The 16,453-nt window shown below is 40.3% G+C and overlaps 1 protein-coding gene across 1 annotated transcript in view; it reads right to left on the bottom strand.

Annotated features, from left to right (window-relative positions):
- Positions 1 to 16,453, bottom strand: part of HK3 (hexokinase 3) — a 176,252-nt gene that overhangs the window by 35,737 nt on the left and 124,062 nt on the right. The window contains 5 exon segments of the mRNA XM_040406681.1: positions 875 to 1,058; positions 1,203 to 1,302; positions 1,388 to 1,483; positions 2,755 to 2,874; positions 9,266 to 9,408. Of these exon segments, the coding sequence (XP_040262615.1) occupies positions 875 to 1,058; positions 1,203 to 1,302; positions 1,388 to 1,483; positions 2,755 to 2,874; positions 9,266 to 9,408 (643 nt within the window).

The raw sequence follows: 16,453 nt of genomic DNA, 5'->3' as shown, positions 1-16,453 counted from the left end.
TGGTAGCTGCACGGGGTATGTGCAGCTATCACGTATATATACAGATTGCGGTCGGGAAGGGGTTAACATACACAGGAAAAAATAAAATATAACACCAAAAACCACATACAAAAGGTACAAAATCTACAATTTATATGTGGTTTTTATCATGCTTTTTAATGCCGTTTTCATGTGAAGTTTCTGCAATTAAATCCACATTATGTGCAGGTAAATTTAGAGACTCATTCTTCTGTCAGAGAATTGCCTTGTACTAGTTTGTGAGGCCAAACCTAGTAATTCTGGACTTTAAGGGCTCATGTACATGGCCGTAGCCATGTTCCACATTTTGCAGAATGAAACGTTCTGTCCATAATAGAACTGTGCTATCCTTGTCCATAATGTGGACAATAATAGGACATGTTCTACTTTTTTGCGCATCCCCACGGCCACATGTTTTTGATAAAAATCTAGTATTTCCAAATACATTGATCTCTATTGAAAGCTGGAGAAGCTAGTTACTTTGCCTCTTGATTGCGGAGCCGTACTACTTTAATGATTCCTCAAAGAAAGGGAAATAAAGTCAGCAAGAGTAGGTGTTTCTTCTACCAGTTGACCAAGTAAAAATAGAAGTAGTCACACAGCTGTTTCCTATACTAAAAATGAAAGCAGCAGAAGTCTAGAAGAGTAGAGTTAATTAGAAAAAGACTGCATACAGTTACTACACAAAAGGATTCAAAATCACTGTCAAGCTTCAATTTCTGAACAAAAAAAGTAAAAAAAAAAATAAAAAAAAACTGTACAATACCCTCCCTACAATCAACACATGGAAACTATTCAAGAAGCAGTCTGACTAGAACATTTTAATGGGCTATAATATGCTCTGGTTTTCTCCTACCTCTGCTTTCCAGGTGTATGGGATGCCTGGTCTATTTGCTGGTCATACTCCGTTTCAATATCTCTTAAAGCCCCATCATCACCAAGTGCTCCCCATTCCATATTGATGCACATTTTGCCTTCATCTCCCTCTACAGATTCCACATTGCCCATCTCCTCCATGTAGCAGACATTAGTACCAGTACCTGAGAAAAAGCAACATTGAGTCATGAAATTTAAATGTAATGCTTCTAAACAAAAAAAATAAAAAATTTATATATATATATATATATATATATATATATATATATATATATATATATATATATATATTATCCAAGGTAACTTACCAACAATAAAGCCAACCTCACAACCGTGGTCTTTGTAGCCACAGCTCATCATTGTCCCAACTGTGTCATTGACAATGGCAATAACATCAACTTTATATTCCTGTAAGAATCAATGGAAGATTAATTTGCCATGCTTGAATCAATCCAATACTATTTAGTATGATAAAGTTACAAACTTTACTCACCCCCCGCCTCTGAATGGCATCCTTTAACAACTGAACCACATCTTTTCCTTCCACACCAGAACAGTGAAATCCTTTGGTCCAAGAAATAAGAACACTCTGAAAAGGTAACAAGCCATAAAGGTCACACCAACCTATCTTCATATTGTTGTACAGAAAACATTTACATGTAGTTTAAAGAAATCCATTATGCCCATTAAAGTTTAGACTAGCCTGCACAACAGCAGGATTCACTCCACCGCCCCTAACGGTCCAAGCCATGGACAGAGTTATGAAACATTAGTTAGACAATCCAAAAAGGTGAACAGCCATACAACTGATTTTTCAAGAAATTACTGCAATTGAAAAATCCATTCTATACACATGAATGGGGTTGTTTCTTCAGTGTGCGCCTGAATTTCTGCAATTCCCATTGCCATATTTGGAGCAGTGGCAGAAATTTTGTTAACAAATCTGCCACTTTTGAATTCACCTTAGGACAGAATCAAAAGAACATTGTAGGGGCCATAGAAAAAGTGTCTAACAGCAATATCTAGGGGCATGAGCATCTGTACAACAAAATTACATTTTAAAAATGTGTGAACTAACAAAAACAATTTTTTTTTTTTTTACCTGAACGCAATATTATCTCATGTATTTCCCCTTCAACATTCAGACAAATTTATCAAATTCTAGCTATTTTAGAATGATGGCCCCCAACAATGTCCCACTGTCTGAATGGGGGGGGGGGGGGGTGAGAGTTGGGAGGAGAATCTTTAGTTGCATGCATTCCAGCTCTATATACAGGCTTAGAACATACACCATATGGACAGCTAAACTTAGTTCACATTTGCTGCAAAGTACAAGTTCTACAACAAAGTGCAGTACAATGTAAGTGAATGGGGTTTTAAGAAATTCCATTCACAAGTAGAAGGCCCCATGGACCTCTAGGGAGTCCTATTATGGCTCCATACAAAACAGAATGTATTTTTTTTCTCATGGCTTTGTTGTGGCACCTTCCTTTGTGACACCACTACAGGCAGGCGTCATCATATTCTAATTGGCTGGAGCTGGATTTTAGGGGTACAACTTGACATTTAGAAAGGAATTGCATACCAAGACCCATCAGCAATAACTATTCAAAACATTCAAACAAACCCAACAATTGAGACATTTTCTAGTATACAAAATTGTGAGGAGGTAGACCTCATACATCATAGTGATACTCCTCATTAATGAATCCATCAAGCCTGGGTTCACACACACACACACACACAACCAAAATGTGGTCACCAACCTTACCAGTACTGGAGGTAGCACCTACTGTTCATGACTGGTGGATTTTTTTGCAGACTTTATAACTTGACAATAGAGTTAAAATACAGTCTTACCTTGTCTAACTGACTTTGCTGACAAGGGAAGGAAAAAGTGAATCCAAGGGGGAAAATTTTATGTTTTAGGGTTCGTTGTTCAAGAAAGCGGCCAAGACACTCAGCAACATGATCAAACAGCTGTAAGGACAACAGGTAACGCAAAGTCATAATTCACACTTTACATAGATTTATTTTTATTTTGAAATCCCAATACTGAAGATTGACTGGGTCTATATACCTTACTAATATATAAAAGGCACGCCATGTTGCCAATGACTGCCTCGGTGTTACTACTTCATCCAATCATTGGCAGGTTGAAGCAGACATACATAGTGCAAACTAACTGCTGGACTGTTCTAATAAATGCGCAGTTTTACACATAAATGGGATTTAGCGGAGCAGATTTATCAAAACTCTCTAAAAGAGAAAACAGTTCACTGCTTATAGCCACCAATAATGGCAAAACTTTCACTTTAACAGAGAATTTTAAGAAATTAAAGCCGGGCTATAACTGGTTGCTATGGGGAACAAGCACAGTTTTTTTTTCTAGACAGTCTGTTACGCAATACCTTTCTTGGGAGATAGAGATGATAGAGACGCTTGTAAAGAAACACTGGTTGATATACAATATATATGCATCGTCTAAGGAGTATTTTCTCATTATGAAGAGCCCGTACATGCGTGCACAGTGTTGTAGGCCAGGCGATGCCCCTCTGGGTTTGTCCAACATATGCTGGCAAACTCTTTTTTTCCCCTGAGGTATACCCGGTTTTAAAGCTCCTTTCTGGTAATAGTTGATATTAAACGGGTTTTCTGAGACTTTAATACTGATGATCTACCCTCAGGACAGGTCATCAGTATCTGATTGGTGGGGGTCCCGGGTGTCAGACCAGCTGTTTGAGATGGCAGTGCCACTCTCAGCATCACTTTAGCCTTCTCTCAGCTTCTCCTAGGCCAGTGACAACACGTTCATCGATCAAGTGGTCTAGGTGCAGCTCAGTCCCAAGCCTAGGTGTGCAGTACCAAGCACAGTTGCTATACAATGTATGGTGCTGTGCTTAGTAAGCTGTGAGAAGGCTGCGGTGCTCACAGGAGCACCAGTGCTTTCTCAAATAGCTGATCGGCAGAGGTCCTGAGTGTTGGACCCCCACAATCAGTATTAAATTATCATAAAACCCTTTTAAATGTCGTCAGGATGCAAGGCAGGAGTGTGGATGCAGGTGCAATGCCTGTCAAATGGTAATGTAGTTAGTGACCAGGCCAGTTGTAGTAAATTAGTAAGTCTCTTTATTAAAGTACAGAATAGGAATAGTAGTACATACAACGGTATAAAAGGCACAATTCCAAGCAAATCACAGTGCAGTTCCTATTTAATAGCAATGTATGGATAGCAGCAATGATGGGAGCTGAGGTATTCCTCTCCGTCTCAGAGATGATAGTTCTCTAGGACTCAGGCCTAGTCCTGAGGATCAAGCACATGTAGGTCCTCTCTTCCTCAGTTAGGCTAGGCCTAAACGGCAAAATGTGTCATGCAACTTCTTGACATAGGAAAGTTGCACAACATTTTTTAGTAGTGATAGTCAATGGTGTCACACCCTGACATGCTCTGACAGTCACAAAAAACCCATGCAAGTTGGATTTTTGTGCAATTGTCGCATCGCAGTTGTAGCTTGTCGCATATCACAGTCTGACACCACTGACTATCATTCCAAAAAATGTTGCGTGACTTGTGACAAATGTCGCTGTGTAGCTGCACACTGCCGTGCAACACATGTTGACGTGTAGCCCTAGCGCTAGAATCTCTGACCAGGTGCAGACCCAGGTCCATCTCCTAGCAACCTAAAAGGGTTGTTTGACACTGACTTATCTTTACAATAATATACAGCAAATAACATTACACTTAACCAGATATTAATATAACAATTAACCCTTGAAACTACCGTGTTCTGGGGTACTGTACTCACAACTCAAAAGACCTGCCCATTTCTTTCCATATTACTTAAAATAGGAAAAAAAAGGACATGTATACCTGAGTTAGTCTGTCAGTGATTGTCAAAAGATCTGCAATTACCTTATAATAACAGCTTTCATTAATGTCCTCTGTCCCTTTCCACTGCTCCCTTAAAAGACCGTTACTAGGGCTTGTCTGTCTCCCAACTTAATGTAAACAGAAGACAGAGGGGCGGTCCTTCACACTGCGTGCCTGCATTAGGCTTCAGAGTGAGGAGGAGTGTCTCTCCATAATCCAATCTGATTGGCTGGCAGGGAGCTGCTGCTGGCTACAGCAAGTGTGTATGGGAAGTGAGGGAAAGCAGTTTTGGCCTCAGAGAACTGTCAGAGGAGCCATATTGAGAATGCCCTCATATTGTAAATGTTTACCCGTTTAGCCGTAACTAAGGGAAAAACTCAAGGTAAACCGTGGTATGTGAAGAAACTAAAGATTGCTTTATGCATAATGCTGCTGCAGCAGTAACATATGCTAAAATAGTTTTTTTTTAAAATGAAAACATGGCAGTTACCCTTGAAATTTCCAGACATATTTTCTTGACCTTTATGTCAAGTTTCAGTAACATAGTATTTAGACTTGCGATCGCTTTTTTTATACTAGTGCAGGGAAAATCTGGAAAGCTGTGGCAGTTGAATCAAGAATACTCCATAAAATATCTGGGGGTATTTTATCATTTGCAGTCCTGATAATGTCCTTTTTTAAGTTCTTTTAATTCTGGTATTGCACCAAATTTTCACACAAATTCAGCACACGAGCAATGTGGCTGTGCTTTGTAAATGATAATTTGCAAGGGGGCAAGCTGGCATTCTGTGCAACTGGCTGCAACATTTAAAAATGTTGCACATCATACATGAACCATAAAAAAAGAGGATCTGCAGGCCGAAACAGCTCAACTTTTCATGCCGTGGTGTGGGATGACGTAGCTCACAAAAAGTCACAAGATTTAGAAGAAAACCAGAAAATTGTTTTAACAGTCTTGATAAATGTCCCCCAGAGGATAGGTCATTAGTAAACAGTAAATCTTGAAGAAAAAAAAAATATATTATATAAAAAAAATTTGGGGCTCATACACACGATCATGTGCCGGCCCTGCCCGCAAACCACAGGTCCGCCATATACAGGCATAATCCGTGAGCACACTGTATCACGGATGCGGACCCATTCACTTGAAGGAGTCTGCGATACGGAGTGGAAGACCACTGAAGCACTACGGAGAGCTTCCATAGCATTTTGGTCCATGCCTCCACACCGCAAAAAAATATATAGAATATATGGACGGATGCGAACTCGCACAGCGCAGGCCACACAGACTTTCTGTGCTGGTCTCTATATCTATCCCCTGCACTGTTGCACCTAATTTATGACAAGGCTCAGACCGCATCCTAAATTAGGTGCTCCCTTTGGCAGTCCGTGCCCCTAAACAGAAATCATTTGCGACCGAAAACTGGTGTAAACGAAAAAAAATTTCCCTTTCCACACCCTCTTTCTGAAAAGAGACGAGGGCAGTGTAAGAATTGGAAGATGCAAAAGTCAGTAAAAAAAAGGCCGGCAACACATTGATTGCACCTTTTTAATGTCACTTTTAAGGCACATGGGAGAAGATAAATCTGACAGACTCCCTTTAACAAACTGATGTCAGATCCACACAATTGCACAGTACCAGCAAAGTGGATGAGATTTTAAGAAAATTAATATGCTGTGTAAATTGAGCATTGGGGTGGATTCGAAATCTGCAGCATGTCAACTTATACTCAGCCTTTGCAATGGAGAAGGTGAAATCCACAGCCATTGTAATACATGCAGTTTTTGGTGCTGATCAGCAGCAAAACTTGCAGTGGATTTACCACAGTATGTCCGCAGGGGATGTAAAATACAATTACCCTTTGGGTCAAGATCTACCCCAATAGGGGGAATACTGAGAGCTGAAACACCACCAAAAAAATATTTTTGTATTTCTCTATAGGTAATTTACAAAAGGTTTCTTTTCATTTCTCCTTTAAAAATATATTAAAACGTTTGTAAGTACAATTACTAATCTGCATCCTGTTGGCATTTCATCATTACATTAGTCTGTGTGTTGTGAAACTTGGAGTTATTTCAAGTGTCAACATACACAGCTACTTACACAAATTATTGCAAAAGAAAAAAATCCTTGATAAAAATTGCCATTTTTGTCTTCAAGGTTAACACTGGTAATTGAGGTTTAACGTGCCAGCAGGATAGCCTTATTTTCGTGCTGAGATTTCATATACTGCTAGGTTGAGGAATCCAATATAAAAAAAATAAAAATAAAAAACTCTTTGCCTAATTGCTACTTATAGTCAGCATCTGTTATTGGTGTAGTTTATTATAAGAGAAAAAGCTGCTGAGCATTTCCAGGAAAGATGTTGAAGTGCTGCCTAAATAACAGCTCACTAGACCTGCCTCATCTTCCCAGTAATCAGCCTGTCAATACGTGCTTCTGATCTTAGGGTACTTTATATTAAAAAAAATTAAAAAAATTATAAGGGATAATAGTCTTCTGATTGGTGGGTGTCCAACCAAAAGGATAAGGGATAATCGTCTTCTGATTGGTTGGTGTCCAACCACGAGGCCCCCACTGATCACTAGAGGCCACACAATTCAGCTCTATGAATGTAGGCGCATGCAATATTAGTGCCAGCGTCTGGCAGAATGAAAGTTCATATTCACACTACTGCTGATGAGAAAAGCTCCACAAAAGGTAGGTTGGTACTGCTCTCCCAAGGCCCAAATTAATGCGGTCAGCAGTTTAGCATGGTCAGAACTGCTAAAAGGCTTCTTTTAAGGCCAGCTCTGGTTGTGGTGGATCCACACCGCACAGTGAAGTGCATGTGGTTTTCATTGCTTCGTCCATATGTACTGGAAAAACTCTGCACAGAACTCAGAGCATGGCAAATTTTCAAATCTACAGCATGCTCAATCTGTTGCAGAAAAGCCTTGGTTTTTCACAGCAGACTGCACCCTTTGCAATGCAACATATAACATGTCCTCTCTTTCGCCACATCATAGTGGATCATAAACCCAAGAACCCACTGATGTAGAGCACACACAGCTGATGCTCGTGTTTTGCAGACCCACAGTTTGCGTTCCTCTCATGTGCCTTCTAGGGAAACCCCATTATTGCCCTGTACGAATACCATAATATAAGGAGGCAGCAAATGTGCTTTTGCATGTATATTCTTTACTAATTCTCCTCAATCTCTCTGCAGCATTCAACATTGTAGACCACAATCTACTCCTCACCATGTTCCAATCTATCGGTCCTAACAACACAGTTCTCTCTTTGCTTTCTTCCTTACTATCTGGACACTCTTGTCATTTGCTGGTTCCACTTCCCCTTCTCTCTGTTGCTGTTGGGGTTCCTCAGGGTTCAGTCTTAGATCCTCTTCCTTTCTCTCTATACAGCCCATATCGGACAGGCCATCAGCTATCTCGGTGTTCTGTTTGACACTGATCTTTCCTTCACTCCCTATATTCAATCGCTTGCCCGCTCATGCCCCCTGCACCACGAAAACATCTCTAGAATCTGCTCCTTTCTTACTGTGGAAATAAAAACTCTTATTGTTGCCCTGATCCATTCCAGTCTTGATTACTGTAACTCATTACTAATTGGCCTCCACCTCACCAGACTCTCCCCTCTCCAATCTATTCTCAATGCTGCAGCCTAATCTATCTGTCTAATCACTATGATGCCTCTGCCCTGTGCTAGTCATTGCATACATACAGTACAGGATTCAATTTAAAGTCCCCATTCTTACCCACAAAGCTCTTCACAGTGCTGCACCCCTTCCCTCATTTCTGTCTACCATCAAACCCATGCTCTCCACTCACCTAATGACTTACAATTGACATCCACCATAATCCAAACATCTCACTCCCATCTTCAAGACTTCTCTCGAGCTGCACCAGTTCTCTGGAATGCCCTACCCCAAACAATTAGGTTAATTCCCTAAAAACACATCATTTTTCTCCATTCACCCCCCCCCCCACTTCCCTTCAGAATTACTCCCCTGAACCTGATTTATTAGCATCCACCACACCTCATGCACTCAGAGGCACTACAGATATTAGCTGGTGACTGGCTCATGTAGCCTCATATCTACTACCCTATTGTGTTAAGATGGCTGGACCAAACAAGCACTTCTACCTTTTGTGTCACCTCCATATTCTCATAGATTGTAAGCTCTTGTGAGCAGGACCCTCATTCCTCTTGTTTTAATTGTTAACTTGTTTGCTGCTATGCCATTTATGACTCTGTTTGCACTTGAACCCCCTGATAGTAAAGCACTGCAGAATATGTTGGCAATATATAAAAGATTATTATTATTGTGACATTTTGAATTGAATGAAGGGGTTGAGGATTATTTTGTCCAACTCATTTAAATTAAAAATAAGCCTCATGGATGCTACGTGCTTCCTCTGGCTCGTGTAAGAGGCCTATCATTGAACTACTATCCTAGGGAATAGATACTTCTGCTTTTAAACTCTGTTTACACGTACCTTCTGTCCTGTCCCAGTCCTTATTTTCTCTGGAATGTCACACATTTCATTTTCCATCTCTACTCCACGAGAACCATCCAATATCACATAAACAATTCGGAATTTTGCACCTCCGAGGTCAAGCACCAAGAATTCACCACATTCTGTAGCATAAACAAAAAGAGGAGAAAAACCATTTTAAACGCACAATTTTAGTGTCCACAAAAATGGAACAAAATTTTAAAAAAGACAACTTGTGCAAAATCCTCATTCCATATTAATAGTTTGCACTTTCAGAAAATCTTTAAGGGGGTGCCAAAATAAGGACTGTCATAGCACTTAAGCACCCCCTCCAGAAAACTGTATCCCTGAACTGTAACATGCCTACCAATATTTTTGTCAGTATACAGCAAGCCCCTGAGGAGCCAGAGCAAAGGACGGGAGTTATTCGTGCCCCTGGTTGTTACAGTCATCACAGCGAGTTCCCTCACACTGTTGTTCCCTAGAGCCGTGCAGGAAAAGGAGGGTGCATGCTTTCTTCCCTCAGGAGACACACTCTGAAGTTAGGGCTCCTGCCTTATGTTAGCTGGGGTGCACATAATGTTAAGTGTTTGTAACGATGCAAGGCAGGGCATGTAGAATGCACTGGCCGGCCTATGGTGCAAGACTCCGTATTCAGACCAGATTTAACAGAATAAATGTTTCACACGAGCGTATGCTGTGCGTGGAATCCGCTGAGTGAAAGAGTGCCAAGCCCCGCACTGGACAGCAAAGACACGGAGCATTAACATGATTGATAATGCTCCATGCCTCTCTGTGATCTTTTTACTACAAAATCACGGTGACAACTTTCTCTTACTGTGATTTTGTAGTAAAAAGGTCACAGAGAGGCACGGAATCTTGAAAGCTTTTAGTAGCAGGTTATCTTACTGATTCCAATGCTCTACCATGCAGACTCAAGGTTCTCTAGCTGTCTCCTTTGTCCCTTTCCATCTGTATATCATGCAGAGATCTGTTAGTCTCTATCGCCTTCTAGGACATGAAAAAAAGGACCTCAAGGCAACTGCTTCCTCTCTCATTTCAAACCATAATCTAGACTCTACTAAGGTGAGGGGTGGGGCCAGCCCACATCAAACCTCTTACATGGGCTGAGCAAGGATTTTTAACAATGGCTTTGCCATACATACATAGCTATACAAGGAATAATACACAACTTGACAATACATAACAAACCATTTCAGATACTCCCTGCTCTGGGGTATTACTAGTACATCAGAGCAATTTAAGCTCTCTGCCAGGTCCAACCCAAAAAACACCCACTTTTGGGCAAGATTTATGTTAATCCTGCCCATTTTCAAGTTTGAGCAAGCCAAATTTGCTTGAATTGTCTGAGAAAATTCTGGACAATGTTGGCAAATTTAGGACTGTTAACAACTGACTATAATTTCCAGTGAACTAACTGGTGACCGCCATGTCGTGCTGTTATGCAAAGTTCTGTTATGCATAATGTAAAACCCTAGTCAGGAAATTGCATGAGAAGCCTAAGATTTTTTTTTAGGCACTTTAATTGCAATGTTCTGTATCTTTAAGACTGTGGCGGTGGGCACCTGGTTTGGCTGAGGTCAGGATTCATATGCAGCTGTAGCGTAGCACTGCATGTGTAGTGGCCCAGAGCAGGCACTACCATTCCTACATCCTGCCAATGTTTCTAATGGCTAACCAAGTATGTCATCTGTGTATTTATTCCAGATCGTCTTATATTGTGCATTAATAATATGGCTATGTAACTTATGTATTGTATTTCATGCACTGTGCCTGGTTGTTCAGAAGGTGGCAGTGTATATGGGTACCAGAGTATCTTTAGATAGAATGGGCAAAAGTGGGCTAGTCCTGCTTCCTACCAAGGGAAGAGTTGCAGGAAGCTATAGTTAGTCGAGCGTGAAATTGAGACTTGGAAGGAGATAAGAAGCACTCTGACTCCTTATAGTTTACAGACAGAGTTTATGAGGGGGTCAATCGCCAAAGGCACCCCACTCAAAAGGTACTAGAACTGTCAAAGTCGAGCAACCAGATCAAAGCCAGAGTCTAGCACAGCAGAGAAAGATAAAGCAAGGTACCCAAGTTTGCCTGCCAGTTTACCCCAAAACCTGCTGAAGCCAAGAGAAAGACAAAATATTGTCTAGATTCAAGTTTATTCAAGTTAAGCTGTTGTAGTTTTACCAAGTCTGGACTCTTACTCCACCACCTATCACTCTCCCCTTTATTGTAACAGAGCTTAACCCTGGGGAGCGACGGTATTCAGTTAGGAGCACCGTGACACACCAAACTAGTAAGGCCGCATCACCACTTGGCATGCTGCACATGGGTTAAGTCCTTGTTGAACATAGGTTATTAAAAGTAGGTGTTAGAGTGCCTCAGTCAGTCAGCTGAAATGTGAGGCCTCATTCTCACTAGTTTTGATCGTGAATATTCTAATCGTAAATTTTTATCGCGAATATCAGCACTTTGAGAATTCGCAAAGATGTAGAATACAGTGCTATATATTTGTAATCGCAAAAATTCTAGATTGTTTTCTTCATCAGTAACCTCCCTTCTTGCTTGTGGGCCAATGAGAAGGCTGCAATATCTTTGTTAGAGCTTAGCAACATCCCTAGCAACCAATAGGAAAGCTGCCTACTCCTTACTATATAAGAACCTCCCCAGCAGCCATTTTCTGCTGTTTTTTTGCAGTTCTGAGAGGGAGAGAGAGAGAGAGCAGTGACATTGCTGTGCTCTGTGCTTTCATCTGGATCCTATTCCTTATCCAATTACATTAGATAGATAGTTAGTGGGAGATAGGTTCCATTGTCCATACTACATACATGCTACAGACATAATGCTGTGATGTCACAACAATACTTAGTGCACCAATTAGTAATATCTACTCAGACCTGATAAAATGTGAAGTTTGTATGTATTGCGCAAAAATTATGCACATCATTAGTGCCGATTTGCGCAATCGCGAAAATAATGACTGGAGATCATTAATTCTAGAATTCGCAAATTTATTGCGAATATTATGTGAAAAATTTGAGAAATATTGCGAAAACGAATATAGTCTATGCCACTCATCACTAATTCTCACGCCAGTAAATCGCAGATATGTGCCGTCTGTGGTCTCCACAGACCTCTCACATATCCATTTCGCTCCCTGCCTTCCCAAAACCATAACTTTTTTTATTTTTCCATTTCACATAGCTGTATGAGAGCTTGTTTTTTGCAGAAAAAAAATTTGCACCATTTAGTAGTGCATAAAATGTAGTGGAAAGCTGGAAAAAAAAATCGAAATGGGTTGGAATTGGGGTAAAAAAAAATATAAGTAAAAAAAAAAAAAAAAAAAGCAATTCCCTCACAGTTTTTGAGTTTTTGGGATTTTTTTCACAAGACGTTCACTGTCCAGTAAAACTGACTTGTGCTCTATTCTCCAGGTCAGTATGATTATGGCAATACCCACATATGTATAGTTTTTCTTTATTCTGACCCCCAAAACTCTATTTTATGGTTAGGTCTACAGAGACGTGTGAGGGGCTATCTGTAGTTTTTGTTAATACCATTTTGGGGTGTGTATGGGTTTATACTCAATTTTAATTCTATTTTTTGGGGAGGCAAGTTTTTTTTATATATTTTAATAGTATGGGTGTTTTTGCACACAGTGATGCACATTTTTTTTTTTAAGTACTTTTATTTTTGGTAATTGGGGTGATTAGAATTTTCTAATTTTTATCTTTTAAAACTTATTTTTTAGGTCCCAAAGTGGACCACAATATGCAATCAGACTGCAATTTGTGTAAAGTAATGGAATTTTCTACATTATCCTATACAGAAATACACATGAAACTTGAAAAATTAGAATATTGTGCAGAAGTCCATTTATTTCAGTAATGCAAATTAAAAGGAATTGTATTAATGCAGCTTAAAATTATAATTTTGTGAAAAGGTTCAATATTCTAGGTTCAAAGTGTCACAGTCTAGTCAGCTAATTAATCCATACCCCCTGAGAAAAGGTTACCTCAAAATTGTGACTTTGGGGTTTCATAAGCTGTAAGCCATAATCATCCAAATTATAACAAATAAGGGCTTGAAATATCTCGCTTTGCATGTAATGAGTCTATCTCATATGTTAGTTTCACCTTTTAAGTTGCATTACTGAAATAAATGAACTTTGCACGATATTCAATTTTTTTGAGTTTCACCTGTAGTTATATTACAATTCAGTACTGCCACCTGTTGGCCTGAATTGTAATATACAAGTAATGAGTCTGGAAGCCTAGTACAGGCTCAGGCTCATTACTTACATGGAACACCTTCTCTGATCTCAACCCGGGAGATGTGTTCCTGCCCGCGAAGAGAGCGCTTCAGGCCTCTCAGATACCATGTTAACAGTAGGCACCCGGTAGATATGGTGCTTGCTTCGTTCCAGAGCGGCCACCATTTTTAAAGACCCGACATCCACCGTACACATACAGGATTAATGTGTGTACTCACATCAGTGGCTTTTCACAGACTCTGGGTCCATCGGGACACCATGGAAGCATGTCCTATTATTGCCATAAATTATGGATCCCTCACGCACATTATAGTCTATGGGCCCGTGAAAAATAACGGACATAACACAGATGCAATCAAAGTTTGGCCTTCATGGGTTTTTGCTAGGAGAAGCTATGGAAACCAATTTTTAGCCTCTCATTATCTGTGGAATACGGATGATACAGTGAGGATTCTTCACGAATGAACCACTTAATATATGTGATCATGAATGTCATCACAGACGTATGAAATAGGTCCAAGGCAGGGTGCTGCTGGGCCATACACATTTGAAGGTATGTAGTTTGTGTGTGTTGAAAAGGATCTGGGATTGAACTGAGGCTGATCAGAGAGGTAGATACTCTGACATCTGATCAATTGGGGGAATGACCACCCCTGGTACTTTGAACCTGCTCTGGACTGCGGTCTTTTATTGGGCAACTCGAATGAGCATTTGCCCCTGGTGAGGAATCCTCTCTGACTAACTCAAGTAGTGGGGACCACTTCTGCCCTAAAGATTGTAAGGTAGCAATCCCAAGCGACCAGAGACAGAGATCCTGGCAGTCACTGTGTCCTGAAAAATGTGTGACCTGTTGATAAATGAAACTGCCTGGTACAAATACCCACATGGTGGAGTACAAAGCATGCCTTGCTGAATGGTAATAGCCTGTGGAGTATAGAGATTTTTCTGGCATTCAGGGACAACTGCCATGAAGCAAAGTGCACCTGCACATAACTGCACCAAAATCCACAATTTACAATTGTGTATTTTGGTGTGAATTTGATGTGGTGTTGCCACAGATTTCACTCTTCCATTGAAAAGGGTGAAATCCGCAGCTAAAACTGCAAACATAATTGACATGCCATGGATTTGGAAATCTCTAGGGTGTGGAAGCGGCCTATAGACAGCTCTGCCACTGTGGGAAATGTATTAAGTCACATCAAGGGACTGTTTCATAGCCATCTTGCAAGAAAATTTAGACTAGAACCTTCAGAACCACAGGTGCATATCCATGAAGCAAACATAATCACAAAAAACCAAAATGGCTGCACACCGTTATATATACAAACAATAAAGTTAAGAAATGGGGGTCATTCTAGATAAAAGTGGTACAATACCGACTATAAATGAGTAATGGAAGCTGTTAGCGCACATATGTGTTGGTCCCATCTACCAGGCGTCAAGAGCTTCCATTACTCATTTATAGTTGGTATTGTACCACTATTATCTAGAATGACCCCCATTTCCTAGCTCTATTGTTTGTTATATATAACGGTGTCCAGCCATTAATTTTTTGTGATTATGTTTGCTTCATGGATATGCACCTGTGATTCTGAAGGTTCTAGTCTAAATTTTCTTGCAATATATTGAGGGTAGCACCTCTTTTAGACTGAACATGACCATCTACCTGGGACTTCTGAGCAGAGTACAATTGTAGCTGGTTCCTACACCGCCCTGAATATTGTAGGCTTAAGTAAGTCCAAAGTGACACGTACAGTATGTGCGCTAACAGCTTCCATTACTCATTTATAGTCGGTATTGTACCACTTTTATCTAGAATGACCCCCATTTCTTAGCTCTATTGTTTATATATATATATATATATATATATATATATATATATATATATATATATATATATATATATATATATATATATATATACACACATACACACACACACACAAACGGTGTGCAGCCATTTAGTTTTTTGTCATAGCTATCTTGGTCGCAACACCCATTGCTCAGCTGAGATCGCCATGTAACCCTCAGCCTAAAGCCTCTTTCAGACGGGGGAGATTTTCGCGCGGGTGCAATGCAGGAGGTGAACGCATTGCACCCGCACTGAATCCGGACCCATTCATTTCTATGGGGCTGTGCACATGAGCGGTGATTTTCACGCATCACTTGTGAAAATCGCAGCATGCTCTATATTGTGCATTTTCCACGCAACGCAGGCCCCATAGAAGTGAGTGAGGATGCGGTGCGATTTTCACGCACAGTTGCTAGGAGACGATCGGGACCCGATCATAATTTTTTTCCTTATAACATGGTTATAAGGGAAAATAATAGCATTCTTAATACAGAATGCATAGTACAATAGGGCTGGAGGGGTTAAAAAAAAAAATTATTATAATTTAACTCACCTTAATCCACTTGTTCGCACAGCCCGGCTTCTCTTCTGTCTTCATCTTTGCTGTGCAGTAGGAAAAGTACCTGTGGTGATGTCACTACGCTCATCACATGGTCCGTCACATGATCCATCACCATGGTAAAAGATCATGTGATGAGCGCAGTGATGTCATCAAAAAGGTCCTATTCCTCAAAGAAGAAGGCAGAAGAGAAGCCAGGCTGCGCGATCAAGTGGATTAAGGGGAGTTAAATTATATAAAAAAAATTTAACCCCTCCAGCCTTATTGTACTATGCATTCTGTATTAAGAATGCTATTATTTTCCCTTATAACCATGTTATAATGGAAAATAATAAAATCTACAGAACACCTAACCCAAACCCGAACCCGAACTTCTGTGAATAAACCAAACATGCCTATTTTTCTCACACGCGTGCAAAACGCATTAAAATGTTCTGCACTCGTGCAGAAAAATCGTGCATTTTCCCCACGACGCACCTGCATTTTATCCGG

Source organism: Bufo bufo, chromosome 1 (genome assembly GCF_905171765.1).
Source record: "Bufo bufo chromosome 1, aBufBuf1.1, whole genome shotgun sequence".
Lineage (NCBI taxonomy): Eukaryota > Metazoa > Chordata > Amphibia > Anura > Bufonidae > Bufo > Bufo bufo.
Note: the sequence above shows the minus strand (reverse complement) of the source record. Positions and strands in the feature narration are given on the sequence as shown.